This window comes from Dermacentor variabilis, chromosome 6 (genome assembly GCF_050947875.1).
Source record: "Dermacentor variabilis isolate Ectoservices chromosome 6, ASM5094787v1, whole genome shotgun sequence".
Lineage (NCBI taxonomy): Eukaryota > Metazoa > Arthropoda > Arachnida > Ixodida > Ixodidae > Dermacentor > Dermacentor variabilis.
Genome location: NC_134573.1, coordinates 103,806,009 through 103,822,538, shown reverse-complemented (window position 1 = coordinate 103,822,538; position 16,530 = coordinate 103,806,009). Strand labels below are relative to the sequence as shown.

General features: G+C 47.8%; 1 protein-coding gene across 1 annotated transcript in view; it reads right to left on the bottom strand.

Annotated features, from left to right (window-relative positions):
- Positions 1–16,530, bottom strand: part of LOC142586245 (solute carrier family 22 member 12-like) — a 78,440-nt gene that overhangs the window by 35,795 nt on the left and 26,115 nt on the right. Inside the window, exon 8 of the mRNA XM_075697494.1 lies at positions 6,092–6,189. Within this exon, the coding sequence (XP_075553609.1) occupies positions 6,092–6,189 (98 nt within the window). The remainder of the gene's footprint in view (positions 1–6,091; positions 6,190–16,530) is intronic.

Genomic DNA, 16,530 nt, shown 5'->3' with positions numbered 1-16,530 from the left:
TAAAACGCTGCAGGCCTCTGGCTCGGCGGTCAACCCTAACGGACAGGAGTCACAAATAGATCCCACCCAAGAAAAGGAAATGGAACTAGGCGGGGGAAGAGGTGAGGAGCTTCTTGGCATCCCCACGCACACGAACAACCTTATAAAACAAATCCAGAACCAAGTCCAAGAAAATAGGGGTAGCATTGCGAATCTCCACGACCTTTTAACAAATTTCATGTCAGACATAAAATCACTGATCGGCGAGGAATTAAGAATCCAGAAACAATATGTAAACGAGACTGTGGGGGGCGTGCAGAGAGCTATTAATAAGCGTCCTCTTGCTACCCCAATCACCCATAAACCATCAAAGGCGGGTCGGGACGACGCGGAGGCTCTCGTACATCATGGCTCAAACTAAATTGAAAAGTGCGGAACAATTAGAGATTTGGCAATGGAATTGCCGCACTTTTCACAAGCGCGCAGCCGCACTCAAAAATTATATAAACGGTGCACCAATCCGACCAGATGTAATATGCCTGCAGGAAATTGGCCCCAAAGTGGTCAAGCTGCAGGGATATTACACCTTGCAAAATTCAAATTATCCCCGCGTTGCCACCCTGGTGAGCAGGACTATCGCGGCTAAAGCAGAACAGATAGAAAATCTTCCGATCAATCATCAGATAATAAGCTTATTCCCTCTAAAAAGAGGCAAGGCAAGAACTGTAATACTAAATTTGTACAGTCCCCCCCAAAACAGGAATGAAGGTTTTAGCAAACTCCTTGCGGAGGCTCTTAAAATCTCGGGTACCAAGGACCGCCTCGTGGTGCTGGAAGATTTCAACGCTCCCAACACCGCATGGGGCTACCCAAAAGACACACCGAAGGGAACGCGTCTCGAACACGCTGCATCCAGGCTGGGGTTGAGCCTGATCACACTCCCCACCATGCCCACCAGGATCGGCAACAGCGTGAGTAGAGACACGTTCCCGGACCTCACTTTCACACGTAACGTCACGGACGCTACCTGGACCAACCTAGAAGAAAATCTAGGAAGTGATCACTTCCTCATCAGCATTTCCCTATCGACTCCCAAACTACGCCGGGTGGCGGGGGAAACGACTCTGACAAACTGGACAAAATTCCGACTACACAAACCTCCACCCAATGCTGAGCCGGATTCCATGGGGGAATGGTCCGATTTCATTAAAGCAGCACACGGGCGGGCATCTAAACAGATTACACGGACGGTGGAAATACCAGCGGTAGACAGTCACCTCCTAAGCTTGTGGGAAAGCAGGCGTAAGCTCCTAAAAAGGTGGCGAAAACAACGCTTGAACAGAAACCTTCTGCGTAGGATCGCAGCTCTGGCAGAGGAAGCAAATCAGTATGCCAGTAAATTGGCAACTGGGGGCTGGATCGAGTTTTGCAATTCGCTACAGGACACACTGAGCACCGCGAAAACCTGGGCCATCCTGAGGAATATCCTAGAGCCGGAAAAGTCCAAAACCGCCACCAACCGAACATTGCAAAGGATCGCGGAGGAATTTCCAGGCACGAATGAGGCATTAATAGAGGCTCTCAAGGAAAGATATGTCGGAGGGAGCGCGATACGGTCAACAGGCCAAATTAATTATACGGGCGTCCAGAATGCGAAGCTAGACGCCCCAATATCCACGGAAGAGGTTTTTGCGGCAGCCCAGGCGGCCAAGAAGAATACAGCCCCTGGCGCCGATCAGATTACCAACGCTATGATTAGAAACCTTAACGATAAAGTCATAGAAGCTATCACTAGTGAATTTAATGAAAACTATTGGCTTAAGGGAGAGATCCCCGAAGAGTGGAAAACTGCAACAATTATTACAATACCAAAACCCGGAAAGAAGCCATCCCTGCAGGCGCTCAGACCCATTTCACTGACGTCTTGCATGGGAAAGCTCTTCGAACGGGTCATACACACTAGGCTTCAAAATTTCATTGAAGACAGGGGTTTGTTCCCGGCCACCATGCTGGGCTTCCGCAACGGCCTCTCGACACAAGACGCGTTTCTCTTGTTACAGGAAGAGGTACTTAAAGGCGTACCCAAGGGTGGGGAGCACCTATTGTTAGCTCTTGACCTGAAGGGCGCCTTTGACAATATATCACATGAATCTATACTTTCCGAGCTTAATATAATTGGCTGCGGAGAAAATGTCTTCAATTACATTAGAGCATTCCTCACGGGGAGGAAGGCTACGATAGGAATATCGCATGTCAAATCCGATCCGTTTCAAATGCCCAACAAAGGTACGCCTCAAGGAGCGATCATGTCTCCTCTACTTTTTAACATCGCCATGTGTAGACTTGCGCGGACCCTAGACGGTGTCCCGCGACTGGGTTATACTATTTACGTAGACGACATCACTCTTTGGGCTACGCGCGGCTCTCTAGCAGAGAAGGAGCAGACCCTCCAAGAGGCGGCCACTGCAGTTGAAAACTTTGCCAGGGCCAGCGGTCTCAGCTGTGCTCCCGAAAAATCGGAGATAATACGCATCCACGGGAAACGATATAAAAGTAATGGGAACATAGAAATTGAAATCGAAAATCAGCAAATCAAAGAGGTCACTGTTGCTCGGATTTTGGGATTCTGGGTTCAGAGCAATGGCAGGGCCAGCCACACCATCAATTTACTAAAGTCGGCAACAAAACAAGTGGCAAGGATGATTCAAAGAATCACCTTTCACAAACAAGGCATGAGGGAAAGCGACACTGTCCGTTTAGTACAGGCGCTGGTTATCAGCAAACTAACATACAGCCTCCCTTTTCACACACTCAACAAGAGTGAGGAGGAGCTGATTGACACTATTATCAGAGGCGCCTACAAGGTGGCCTTGCGCTTACCGGTAGGCACCCCGACAGACAAGCTCCTTGGCCTTGGGGTATACAACACATACTCCGAGCTCAAGGCGGCAACTTTAATTTCCCAAAGAAGCCGACTTAGCCAGACGAGATCGGGCAGAGAGATCCTGGTGAGGGCGGGTATTCCACCACACCCCCAAAACTTGGACGAGGTACTGGTGGATATTCCCGGTCCCGTCCGAAGCAGAATCTCGGTCGCTCCTGTCCCAAGAAATATGCACAAAGACAAACAAAAAGCGAAGAGAAGAGAGAGTGAAGTGGCTAGGCAAACTAGTCAGAAATAATGAGAACACCGTTTATGTTGACGCCTCTCAGTACAACTGGAAGCGTGCAGTAGTCACTGTCATAGGCAATGACAAGACTAGCCTAATCTCAAGCGCTTCCCTGATCACGTCCTCTATTTCCAAGGCAGAATGATTCGGCATCGCCTTGGCAATCAAGGACCGGGAACGGACGGGGCCGTCGTACAACACCATCATCTCGGACTCTCAGGAGGCGTGCCGCTTCTTTATGAACGGCCGTCTCCCTTTCAAGGTTAGCCACCTCCTGGGAAAGGAACTCAAGAATACATACAGACTGGTCTTGTGTCCGGGACACGCAGGCCTGGAGGGGAATGAGAGGGCTGACGCTCTAGCTCGAGAGCTCACGAACCGAGCGGAGCAACCATCGCCCTCCCATTCACAACCCGCCACTTCACAGGAGAGCCGACGCGAGGAGGAGGATAACGATCCGGCACGTATGGTACCACGCGATATTCTTGCTCACCAGCGCGGCATGGGGCAAAAATACGGCGCCCCCCGCGCATCTTTGCAAGGGGAAGACGCAATAGATCTCCGCAGGATTCAGACGGGGGTCTACCCAAATTTATTAAGATTAAGCAATATTTTCCCAACGATGTACGGGCGTGCCTGTCCGTGGTGTAGCGACTCACCACCGTCTTTGTACCACATCTCATGGGGATTCCAAAATAGACCGCCGAATTTAAATGCCTACTTAGTTAGGTATAATCTAACCAACTCACTGGAGCAATGGGAGACACAACTCGCCAGCTCAGACCCGAAGGTGCAGAAGGCCCTTCTTGGTCACGTTCGGCTAGCGGCAGAAGCCAGTGGAGCCCTGGACTTGGGGCACCACCCATCAAGCTCCTAATCCCCTATCCCCATTTCCCCAATTCAATAAAGTTATTCTCTCTCTCTCTCTTGCCTGGAAACGCTCGCGGCGAACACCATACACGAAGGCAGGCTTTCTGGTTGAAACGCGGCCTCTTGCGGTGTCCGCTATGTGGCGGAGGTGAACGCCACCTGGAAGTGTTTGAAGCAAACGGGCGCGCCGCTCTGTGGACTCCGAGATATTCGCGCACCGGCGCGCGCAAATGGCGGACGCCGTGGCCGGTCTATATGTATGGTAGAAACGCTGTAAAATGAATTTGAGTTTTCGCGTAACAGACTTATGTTTTCTTGTATATTCAAATTACAATCCGACGCTATCATGTCTGTAGGGTGTGTGTAAGTCGTACTTTACTATATTTGTACGTATTTTAGCTTGAGAATTTCAATTAGTTCAGTAACTTCCTTTAGCCAGGTGGATGGCCTGGGTATGGGTGGCACGAAAATCATTTTGCCGAAACGACGTCCGACGCCGACGCCGGATTTTCTGCGACACGGGGGCCTTCGCTCTCGCGTTAATGCCGCGTCAACTGCAGTATGCCTGTCCTTTATTGCTGGCGTAGGCTGAAATACCTGAACTGCAAACAACATTTCCGACCCTGTTTTATAGTTAAACGTTTCGCCCAGGGAGTAACTTCTGTTGCGACCTCAAGTGGCCCCGGGCAATGGCGCGCCGGTTTTCCCGACGACAAGCGAACATTCTGGGTGGTCATCAATCAGCGACGGTGACATATCAGGCGCCGCAACGGCAAACTTATCGCTCATCGTTGTTGCTGTTCGCCGCTGGTTGAAAATCTCGTTTCTGCAGTCGACGCTTTATCGTCAACGTCAACTGCTTCATTTTCTTCCCCTATAGCGCGTAACCCACGCGTACCAGGGAATTTGAGCCGAACGCAGGGGCATTTCATCGTGTATCCGTATATCTGTCGAGTAACGTCACAACACGAGAGCTTATGGGATAGCTGCGTGCTTCCTTGAGAATGCGATCGTCCCCCCTCCTCTAGGAGAAAAAAAGAAAACAAAGACAAACCTTGCTATCTCTAACGTGCCGCTTTAAGAATGAACGTCTCCACTGAAATAGTCTGCATGCGAATCAAGCGTTTCCGTTGGACTTTTTTGAGAAACTTGAGATATGCCGGGCACTAGGAGTTAAATTGCCAATTGACCCCGTTCAGGCTTCATAGGGCGTTCCGTTTTGTTATATACTTCTTCTCTCTCGTAACTCACAGTGCGCTCACGAAGGTGACGAGCGCGTGTACGGGGTGATCATTTCTAAATTTTGTGGAATATTTCTTAAAATCGCCTGTGGCAGATAGCCTAATTCTTTTCCTTGAGTTGTATTATCCGAAGAAGCGGACCTTACTAGCACGAGAAATCGAAACGCATGTCATTAACTAACAAAAGTTCATTAATTATCTTCTTGATCAATTACGTTACGGCACGGGTTGCAATTGACGTATTGTAGCCAGTGACCTCGCGAGACGTGTCCGCTTGAAATAAATTTCGAGGGTGACGCCAGTTTAGAGGTATTATTTCTCAAAGTGGTGGGACGAAATACATGGCGTACCAGTTACTTTTGTGCTTCAATGCATAAAAAATCGTTGTGTTAGACAAAAGTAAGTGGAACAACAGTGCGTTTTCCCCTCGAGTTTGATGGTCAATATGTCCAAACTGGCGTCATTCTGGAAATTCACTCCAAGTACATACGCCTTTCAAACTCATCGGCTACAATTCGTTAATCGCAATAGGGAGTGTAAAGTAAGTGTTAAGAAGGTACATTAGTGATTTCTTGTTAATAAGTTGAATATGTGTTTAGAGTTCTTGTGTAAGTAATGCACTCTGCGTCATAGAGGCAGATGGCTCTCTCAATAATCTAGCTCAAGGAATAGCATTATCTTATCTGCAAGAAGCTATTTTCTAAAATTCTGTGAAAGTTAACGTATAAAGCAAGAAAAAAATCTTCATTGGGGACAAAGACATCCTTTTCCTCAAATTGTGTCCTGCATGCCACAGGAACTCAATGGTGGGACAGGTTCATGGTGGCGCACCTGGTGACGAGCATGACCAGGACAAAGTGGAAGTTCGTCGAGGACATCAGCAAGCCACGAAAAGGCGTGCGAAGGACCATGGACCAGCGCTCTTGCGACTGCAAAGACATGACAAGTAAAAAAAACAGCTTTAAGACATTTAAAGGGGTGTAAACCCCTCGTGAGACCAGCACATTGCCGTCCCCTCAAACAGCTTTTGGCCATTCTTTCGAATGTTCTTTCGAGTACGAAGGCGAGCATACTTTGTTCCAGAAATCACTGTCCGTGCAAGTGATAAAGCACAGAACAATAATGAGCTCCTGTATACGTAACTCTTTCTCAACAACAACAACAACAACAACAACAACAACAACAACAACAACAACAACAACAACAACAACAACAACAACAACAACAACAACAACAACAACAACAGCAGCAATAGTAATAAATCAATAAAATGTTTATTATAGCGCCCAGGAACACCTACAGAGCCTTCGTACTGGTGCACGTTAGGAGTAATACGCAAGGCAAAGTGTAAAAGAAGACTTATGTGGTAGACAAAACAATGCGAGACGAAGAAACAAATAGGGAAACAGAAAACGACGAGGCAGGCGTAAAAGGGAGTTAATCACACAACATGATTATCTACATTTATAAAAAAACCCAGGAAATGAACTCTAAAATATATCAATACAGGAAGAATCTTTATTGCATGTTCTTTTGAGGCAAGCCATACGAGTCTTTAATGCAACAAGGCCGGGCAGAAAATGTGGAATGTTGCTTGGCATAATTTTGCGGCGCGGGAAATTGCACATTATTATGAATCTTTGGACAATCTGTAATGCCATGTACCACGTAAGAAGGAAAGAAACGTAACCTAGCACAGCGTGGGTGCAGGCAAGTTGATGACTCATGCTTTTGAGAAGTTACCGCAAGCAAAACACGAGACTTGAAGGAAGGGACAATACGAAGCGGTACTAACAACTGATGATTTAATGAAACGAACGCCGAGCTTTTTATAGATCAGACACACATGCGCACCTGAAAATCAACGTAAAAAACCAATAAAAGACACAGAATTATGGGAAACCTTATGAATGTAGGGAAGTACTGTGAAATGAGGGGTACAGCCTCATGATGTTTTAGATCAGCGCCTTTAAAATCATGTCACCACAAACAGCTTTCTAGTTTTCAACTTCAAGTTGGACGTTTGGAAAAGGCGGTTTTTCCGAGCTTTCTTTTACTTTCAGTTGCCGAATCATTGCTTGTCAAGTTTCAGAAGAAGGAAAAAGAACCATCAGTTTCTAATGAACAGGCAAGTAGGAAACATTTCACAGTACTTCCCTACCAGGCACGTACGCAGGATTTTTTTTTTCCGGGGGTGGGGGTCAAACCAAGGTAACTTTTCTATGCAAATGAGGGGGAGCGTACTTTTACTAGTACAAATGTGAATAATGCCCAACATTTGCCATAAAGACGAGTAAATCCGCAAAAGAGAATTGAAATAATGCGTATCTCACAGGTACGCCTGTGAGATACACCTTTATTTACTTGGCCAACAAAGAACCACATCAAATGGACTCGCGCAAGAAAGATGCGCAGGAAGAACCTTGCCAAGAACAAGTTAACCAGCGAAAGGGCAAAATAAAGATTTCTAGTAGCGTTTTTTTAATTGGTTTTGGAAGAATTACAGAGAAATGTATATTTGCGGAACAATCAAAGTTCTTTTCGATCCCTACTTTACTGCTCTACCAGGTGCCAAAACCGACTCGTGTTGTTATTTGGGAAGTTGTGTGACGATGCGTGGTAACCAGTCCCGTACAACCGCCTTGAACGCAGGACGCTGCGGTTCTAGACGTAGTGCGCCCACCGCGGAAGGTTAGAAAAACACCCCCATTAGCACAGCAGGGAAGTGGCTACGTCAGGCGGCTCGATTGATAACTGTAGAAGAGTCATTCAAAACACACGGAATTATTCTCCACTTCCGGTGGCGTTTTCTCTACTTCATTTTTAAATAAAAAGATGTTGATATATAAACATTTTCACAAACAATTTTCTCCTTCCCTCCCTGTTTGGCTGTTGCCTTGGCTTTCTCCCTTAGTGGATCGCTTAATTTCTCGTCACCTTGCGACTCTTGTTTCCAGTTGCTAATTTTGCACGAGAAGTGCTTTGCAATTAAGGAAAACCTAGACGAGGTAAGGGGTGACCTTACCTCGCCTGGGTAAGGGCGTATGGGTTGAACGGTTATTGCAGGGTCTGATGATGGACGCTGTTTAACAATATTTTATTTTCCACCTTATCTAACCCATATCGCGGATATATGGTTCCGAGAATCTTCCAGCGTCGCGGCGAGCCGTCACTCGAGGAAATAATGAAGCAAAAGGAAAAGTTAAACGCAAATGGCATTTTCTCCGGCCACAACTCGTTCCACGAGCATACAGACCAGCTGACTATCAGCCGAGTCCCTTCCCTGGCCCCTGGATCAGTCTAAACAAAGAAGGTAGAACTAACGAAGCAACAGCGATGCGCGTGATCGTTGAATAGATGGCGACATAAAAATTGTATTAGGCATTATAAATAAAATAAAATATTATAATTAAAACAATAAACTACGCCCTCCCTGCTGCAATAGATGGTGAAAATTAAATTCATCTTGAGTTAACCGCGCGAGGACCGAATCGATGAGAAAACTGGCTTCCACACTCCAGGAGATGCCGATAACTACCGCCATCCAAAAGGAGTGAAATGCTTGACAACCATTCCACTCGGTCAAGACGGAATGGCAGCGAAAGCTGACGACAGTCAAAGCTCTCAAACGAAAAGCAGTGCTTAACCTCCGCTGCGGGTCGACCTGAAGGTACTGCACTATCGGGCCACCCCGCGGCGGAGGTGAAGCAGGCGGTAAGCACCCCGCATACGTGGGTCAATCCAGAAAATAGTGCAACGCCGGGCCGACCCGCGGCAAAGGTGATGCAGGCGTTATGCACTCCCCATACGTGGGTTGGTCCCGAAGATAGTGCAACACCAGGCCGACCCTCGGCGGAGGCGAAGCAGGCGGTAAGCACTCCACATACGTGGGCCAATCCCAAAGGTAGCCCAATGCCGGGCCGACCCGCGGTGGAGGTGAATAGGCATTAAGAACTCCCCAAACGTAGGCCAATCCCGAAGATATATCAATACCGGGCCCACCCGAGGCGGAGGTGAATCAGGCGTTAAGCACTCCTCATACGTGGGTTCATCCCGAAGGTAGTGTAATGCCGGGCCGACCCGCGGTGGAGGTGAAGCAGGCGTTAATCACTCCCCATATGTGGGCCCATCCCGAAGATTCCGAAGGGCGCGTTATAGGTTCCCGAGGGGTATGTGCCATTGATCTTGGACCCATTTGCACTATCACCAGGATCAGCCCACATGATGATTTTCCTTTTAACGGATGCCGAAAAAAACTACGGAAAGTATTCATACACTGCTTTCGCTGTAAAAGGCAGCAAAATGTTGACCGCCGAGTAGTTTGATTTGTAGGCGCTTTAGGAATGTGCGTCAGGAGTGGTGGCGTGGGCGGATACGGGGGGGGGGGTTATGCTGCTTAATTTCGCCCCCCCCCTCGAGCCCCTCCTGGGTACGTGCTTGTTCCCTACATTTATTTGTTTTTCAATCTTCTCAGAAAGATTTCTGGTGAATATGGGGTTGATGTTGTCCTTTCAGCACCTTGCAAACTTTCGAAGTTGTGCAGAATGGTGGCAAGGGGACTACCGACTCGGGCCTCCTGTAAACGAAGCACACAAATTCGCATGCGCCTTGCACGACACGTGTCATATATAAGATTCCACTGAAGTGCGGCAGATTGGACAAACCAGTAGGTGCATTAACATTCGCTTGCGTGAGCATGAACGTTCCATGGGGGCTGCTGGAGGGTCGAAGTTGGCTATATTTTGCCAATGTTGCTTGGGCTGCTCACCTTTGTTTTCAAAGACTGAGATTATCGGCATAAAAAATGGCCATTTGCAAAGAGGGATTCTAGAGGCAGTGGCCATGCTACTCTTTAAGGATAGTGATTGGGTTAGCTTGCCGTCAGTTGCGCTTTCCCAGAAAGAACTTTTGTTTCTTTCTATACAATACACGCGCGTTCGGTGCCTCAGTAGTCTGTCGGGGTTTTCTCAGTTTTTGTACCGCACCCATTTTAAGGCTGCTCTGTTCTTTTTATTGGTTTTTAAGTTGCTTTTCAGGTGCACACGTGTGTGTGATATTTAAAAGCTTGGCGTTCGTTTCATTAAATCATCAGTTGTCAGAACCGCTTCATGTTGTCCCTTCCTTCAAGTCTCGTGTTTTGCTTGTGGTAACTTCCCAAAATCAAGAGCGAAAGGTATGGCTTAGGACTTCTTCATTTTAGAGGTGTGAGTTGAGGTATATTTGAGAGGGCTGGATAATGGTCACCAGAATGCCAAAAGCGGAACTTAAATCATTTTATTCTGCACGCGTTTAGTAAGGTCAGAATTAGATTTGCACGTTTCGCTCCAAAGCACAGAGGCATACACTATAGTAGTGGAAGGTGCACAGTAGAATACAATTTCAGAGAGGAAGAAGGGGAGTGGAAGTTATGCCATATACGACAAACAATTCCAAGAGCGCGAAGGACACATGGTTTCGCATATTTAGCGTGCGAAGAGAAGCTTAGCGTTTTTTCGAAGTAAACAGCAATATCTTTTATTTCATCGAGAGTGGGCAAGGGAGCAATCCGAAGTGTATATCAAAATTGCACACGTTGTGTTTTCCGTGTATAACTTATATAATATCACAGTTTTGGAAGTACTTAAGGGTAACCTATTGTTTCTGCGCCAGGTTGAAAGCAAAAAAATATCTTTTTGAAGATCAATGCAGTCGTGAACATTGTTATGTTGTCAGCATATCGAAGAACTGAAGAGTCTTGAATTGCTGACAAAATGCAATTTATGGACAGTAGAAAGAGAAGATGGCCAAGAACAGGTCCTTGAGGAACTCCGCTAGTGACTTCATACCTAATAGAACTCTGCCCAATAATGCCAACGAAGCCCGATCTTATCGCTTAGGTAATTTGATACCAGAGCAGTGATGGAAGAAGCTTTGTTCATTTGCCTGAGTTTTGTAATGATGAGCTTATGGCCAACTACATCAAATGATTTACTTAGGTCAAAGAGCGTTCAATTGGTCCCTACAGTGTACGACATTGGAATCACGGGTCATAAACGTGATCAAGATCGTTGTTGTAGAGCGTCCTGGTATAAAGTCATGCTATTCATCTATTAAAATGCTCTTAGCCCTAACAGGAAGGAGCGAACGCACAATACAGATTCTGACGCCTTTGGCGTAACGCAAAGGATAGATTCAAGCCAGTAATTAGTAAATGCACGTCTAGCACACTATTTGTGTACGGGCACTACCCTCGCTACCTTCCAAGAACTAGGAAACGTACAACACTTTAGGTAACTGCTGAAGATACATGTGAGAACAGCGACAAGTATGTTTCCATGCGTGCTAACCAGTGTGGGAGGGATACGATCAGCGCCACAAGAAAGGGGAGGCTTGAGGCACCTCGTATACACTTCAAAACAAGGTCTTCACTTATTGATATTGTGCGCATCATGCCAAGCTTAGAAGGAAGCTTACTTTAGGTGAAAGCACCCTTTACACAAAGTATAGAACAGAAGTGTTCTGCAAAGGCATCAGCAGTGTTCGAAAGAACATTCGCATTTTCATCAACAAGATATACATCTTCGGTACTGTTTTGAGAAGAGTGAAAGGGCGCACGTAGCTCCAGAAATATTTTGAATTACGTGTCATGCTGGCATGAACACGCTCATGGTGGTTGTATTGATGATTGTTATTATAATTATACCACCACTACTACTAATTAGAATTCAAATAAATAAATATTAATAATGATAATGAAATTTTGTCGTTACACCAAGCAGTTTACGTACTACAGGCTTGCCAAAGCCAAACAAGGGATTGAAGGGCAGAGCCCAGCAGTTATGGGCACATCGTACCAGATATGAAACCATTAGAGAAGCAGAAGTGCAAATTGACAACCTGATTACAAATGCAGTCAGACAAACCAATAAAACAAAATAATCCGAGGACACCTAAGCACCTAAGTCGTGAATGCGAAAACATTGATGTCGAATTGAACGACGCTGAGCGGCCCTTCGAGTTTTGCTGCGGGATATGTTCTCGAGTTTTGCAGACACCCGCTGTGTCACTGCATTGGATTGACGCATCCGCACTTCGCATTTCTGGGCTAAATATTCACTACGTTTATCGTGGCTCATCGTCACTACCTGACACTGCATCGCTTCGCGTTTTAGAGCCAATAGACGCCCGCTTTCTGAGCCACACTTCACTGCATATCGAAGACGTTCTGCGTCGCGTCGCCCTACCTCCTCCATCGAGGCGCGCTGGTGACGTGGCGTTGCGGCGATGCCCTCGCCCCTCACGCAAAACGCGGCGCGCTATTCACGCAGCAGGCGTTTCGATTCACCAGCGCTTCTCCGTCGAGACGCACTCGTGACTTGGCGTCGCAACCAATGGGAATTTAGGTGCCGTTTTGCTACTGCAGACGACGCATGCATGGGCATAAGCTGTGCAGAAGTTTTTTGTCGAGGGGACTAAATACCACACTTTTAAAAAAAGAAGAGAGATGTTCAAGAATTTGAATACGGAAGTACTCAAAGAAATTATTGCCATTATCACTAGTGATACCGCACAAACAGATTTTAGCAGGCTTCTTATAAAAAGTGACAAGACTACTGAATTATTGAAGGGGGCAGCGAGCAGACCACGTAGTTACAAGCAGTTTTCGAGAGAACTGGCCCGCAATTAACACTTCGAAAAAACATTCGCGCTTGAGCACCGTTTGTTTGATTGGCTACGGGCAAGAGCGTACGTATACGCCAATCGCGTTGTCGTAAAACTTGACCGAATATCTGCACAGTGGGTCAGTGGCTATGGAATCGTGCTGCTGAGCATGTAGGTCACAAGTTCAATTCCAGGCCACGGTGGCCGCCTTTCAAAGTGGCCAGAATGCTGAAAGCGTACGTGTGCAGAGTTTGGGTACATGTGGAACAGCAGGAATGTAGTCAAATGACCTCGGAAGCCTCCAGAAACGCGTGTATCATACTCTTGTGTTCATTAGGGAGGTTAAATCAGATCTGTTAAGGCCAGGCGAAATAGTGCGCCCTCTAAGTTAGATAAATCAGTTGGCTTTGAAGCTGCGACATGCCTGCCTGGGATGACGCCGGACTCGCAGGAGGACGCGGATGTATAGCACGCGGGCAAGATGGCGATTCGGGTCAGTTAGTGGATGTTCGTGTTGAAGTTCTTTGAAGCGCAACTAAACAGGACAAACGATTTCCCCTATCTTGCGCTTCAGAGAGCTTCGACAACAAATAGCGGCGCGTATGGCGCAAGTAAAAGTACCCTTTCGCGCACAGTGGTGGCTCTCCAATAGCAGCCCCATACGGTATACCGGCACAAACCTAACGACAGCACGGCATTGCGACTGCCTTGCGTGAACGGTGGTGCTGGAGCTCTAGCTTAAGAAAGTCTGAAGGGGATAAATTGTCATCCATCCCAAAGTAATAGCACGAAGTTACAAAGGAAGCCCATGCGGGTTTCTCAGAGAAAAAAAAAGCTTCACAGTCAAATAAAAACTTTGTGGATGATGTTGTGAAAGGCGCCGACGACGGCTGTAAAATTCCGTAACAGCTATCGATTGGTGTGACTGTGAGAAAGAAAGAAAGAAAGGAAGGAAGGAAGGAGTAACCTTGCATGCAAGGCAAGCAGGAGACCCATGTCGAGGTGTCCAACGCGACTTCGGGCCGGCGACGCGTTGGCAATACGGCCGTTAGTATATGCTATAGTATACTGCTGGGGCCTGTTGCAATCTTGTTGGATGTGGTTCAAAACATAAGACAGCTTGTCGTACGTCGCATCCAGTTCGAAATCGTGCCATGCGTCCCCTGTTGTATATCACATAGAGTTTCCTACCATATAATAGAGGGAACTCTGGCGCTGCAGTCGTTGGCCCGCCATGGGAATGATGGAAATTACATGGATTTGTCTGATCTTCTTGCTTGTGGATTCAGATGTTTTTGTGGCTGTGTATATTATGTTTTATATGCTTTCAGAGCAATCTGTACCCTTCGAGGTGCAGAAGACGCTGCGAATACGCGCAATCGCTGCTAAATGCAACGATCGAGCTTGTCTAGGTGGCCGAATCGAAACGCGCTAAGCATCTAAAGGCACTACCACGCCCGCGATAAATTCATAAGGGAGTTTGGCATCGCTTATCAATGCGCGCGCATGGCTTAATGGTTTCAGTATCTGGCTTCTGTGCTAGACGTCCTGTGCTCGAATCCTGCCGTTGGAGAATTTTAATAATGTTCATTGAATTACTTAATACTCAGTGAATTGTTGAAAATAACGAGTTTACAAAGTCACAAAGCCGTTTGAAGCCAGGAGGACGAGGTTTAGGCAAATCCATGTACATCTCATAATTCCACGAGACGTTCATTCGAGGGATCGCCAGTCGTTTGTGCGCAAGCGCGAGTAAGAGCGGGCGCGAGAGAGAAAATCTGGGGGCTTGTGCTCTTCGAACATATGACGCTGCCTAGGCACTTAAGGAGGAGGTTTCTTAGCGCGAGTTGTATGCGTTTGTCCTCTAGACATGCCGGCATTGTGGAGTGCGGTCGAGTTTGTTTACGCTCCACCACTGGCTGCCCGCGCGGTGAGGCAGGGCACGGATCACGGATTCAGTGATCGCTGTGTCTGAAGGGGTAATGTTTTGACTGGTGTTATATAAATCGCGGGTCGCTTTTTTCGTCGCGACGATAGCTTGGCTCTTTTGCAAGCACTGCTCCAGGAGGGCACACTGAACAACTGAGGTTACAATAAACGTAGGCGGCGCAGGATCTCCGGGGCACCCAAGGGATATCGGGGGGATCAAAGCTGGAAGCAAGGCGGCCGATGGGTTGGGGCCGCGGAGGCCGAAGCACGCCAGGTGGTGTCCGCATAAAAAAATTTTGCTGTACGCTATCGCGGACAGCCGATCTTACACACCCCTGGCACGCGAAGGCGTCGGCGGCGTCCTGGAGGCATCGTTTGGTGTACCGGAAGCGCCGCCAATAATGCGAAATAATGACACATTGTTACAATTAGTAAAAAACACGATTGAATAAATATAAGTATGTCCAGCCGCCAACTTGTGAGGCTAAGTTCAGCACTACCACGCCCCGCGAATTCTGCAACACCAGTCAGAACTTTGCCTCTGAAGGTACGTCGGACAGACTTTCTCGCGCCTGCGGAGCTGCTGCTGGGTCAGTCATCGTCACCGGCGGCCTTTTAGCCATTTGCGTTCAACTGCGGTTGCTAAGGCGCTCTGCTCTGCCTTCTAGATTTTCAATATATGCGGCCCAGGTTCTACTACAATCCCTACTGCTCCCGCAGAAACATATGCGATGTTATTTACGAAGTACATCGCCGTAAGGCGCGAGAAAGCTACGATCCACCACGAATTACTTAGCCCGCTCCTTCACCTATACTTTACCGCGCCGGCAGCCAGCGTCCGAGCGTAAACAAACTCGATCCCACCCCTATATGGCGCCCCGCCTAGAGACAAAAGCCTACAACACTCGCTAAGAAGCCTCCTGGTGATCACTGAAATGAACGTCTCGTCATAATTCCCAGATAGCTGCCTTGACGTGTTTTCTACACCATGAACCAAGAGCGCCAAGCGACCAGCTCTTCCGAGGCCCATGTTCTAAACGGGCGTGCAAAGGGCCTTCGGCCAATTCACCGCTCTGTTTCGATGGAGCATTTATCTACCGCAACGTCATTTTCCAACGAGCAGAAGACGCAATTGGCGACGGAGAACACCGCCGCGCGTTCCTCGACAACAAGAAGACGCCCGAGGTGGATACCGCGGGAGTGGCCGCCGATCCCATTGTCGCCAATTTTCCCTCCCAACAACGAGAGTAGACACTCCGACCGGGGAAAGGATGGAGGAGGGTGCTACCCCTAACATTTACAACGACAAAACTGACGACGACACAGGTGGCTGTTGGAAGACAGTCATACATAAGCGACGCATCCGTCAAACGCACGCTAAGACGCAACCCTCCGAGAACATTTTGGGCATTCCGGACGCCTCCCAGCCTACCGTACGCAAGCGCAGTCGGAATCAGCACCTGCCTCAACTTCCTTTGCACGACGAAAAGATAATTCTGCGGCCTCACGGAGGACTTTGCCTCGATAAGTGGACGCGCCCAGAACTCGCCAGTGCTCTATGGAGTGCAGCCGGCTTGACCACCGACGATCGTCAGGACATCATATTCCGACTGCGACCTCATCAGAACTTGGCAATCATCAGCATACCGCAGTCACACGTAGCCGACGCATTGTACAAGGTGAGGGAGCTGAACCTTGGT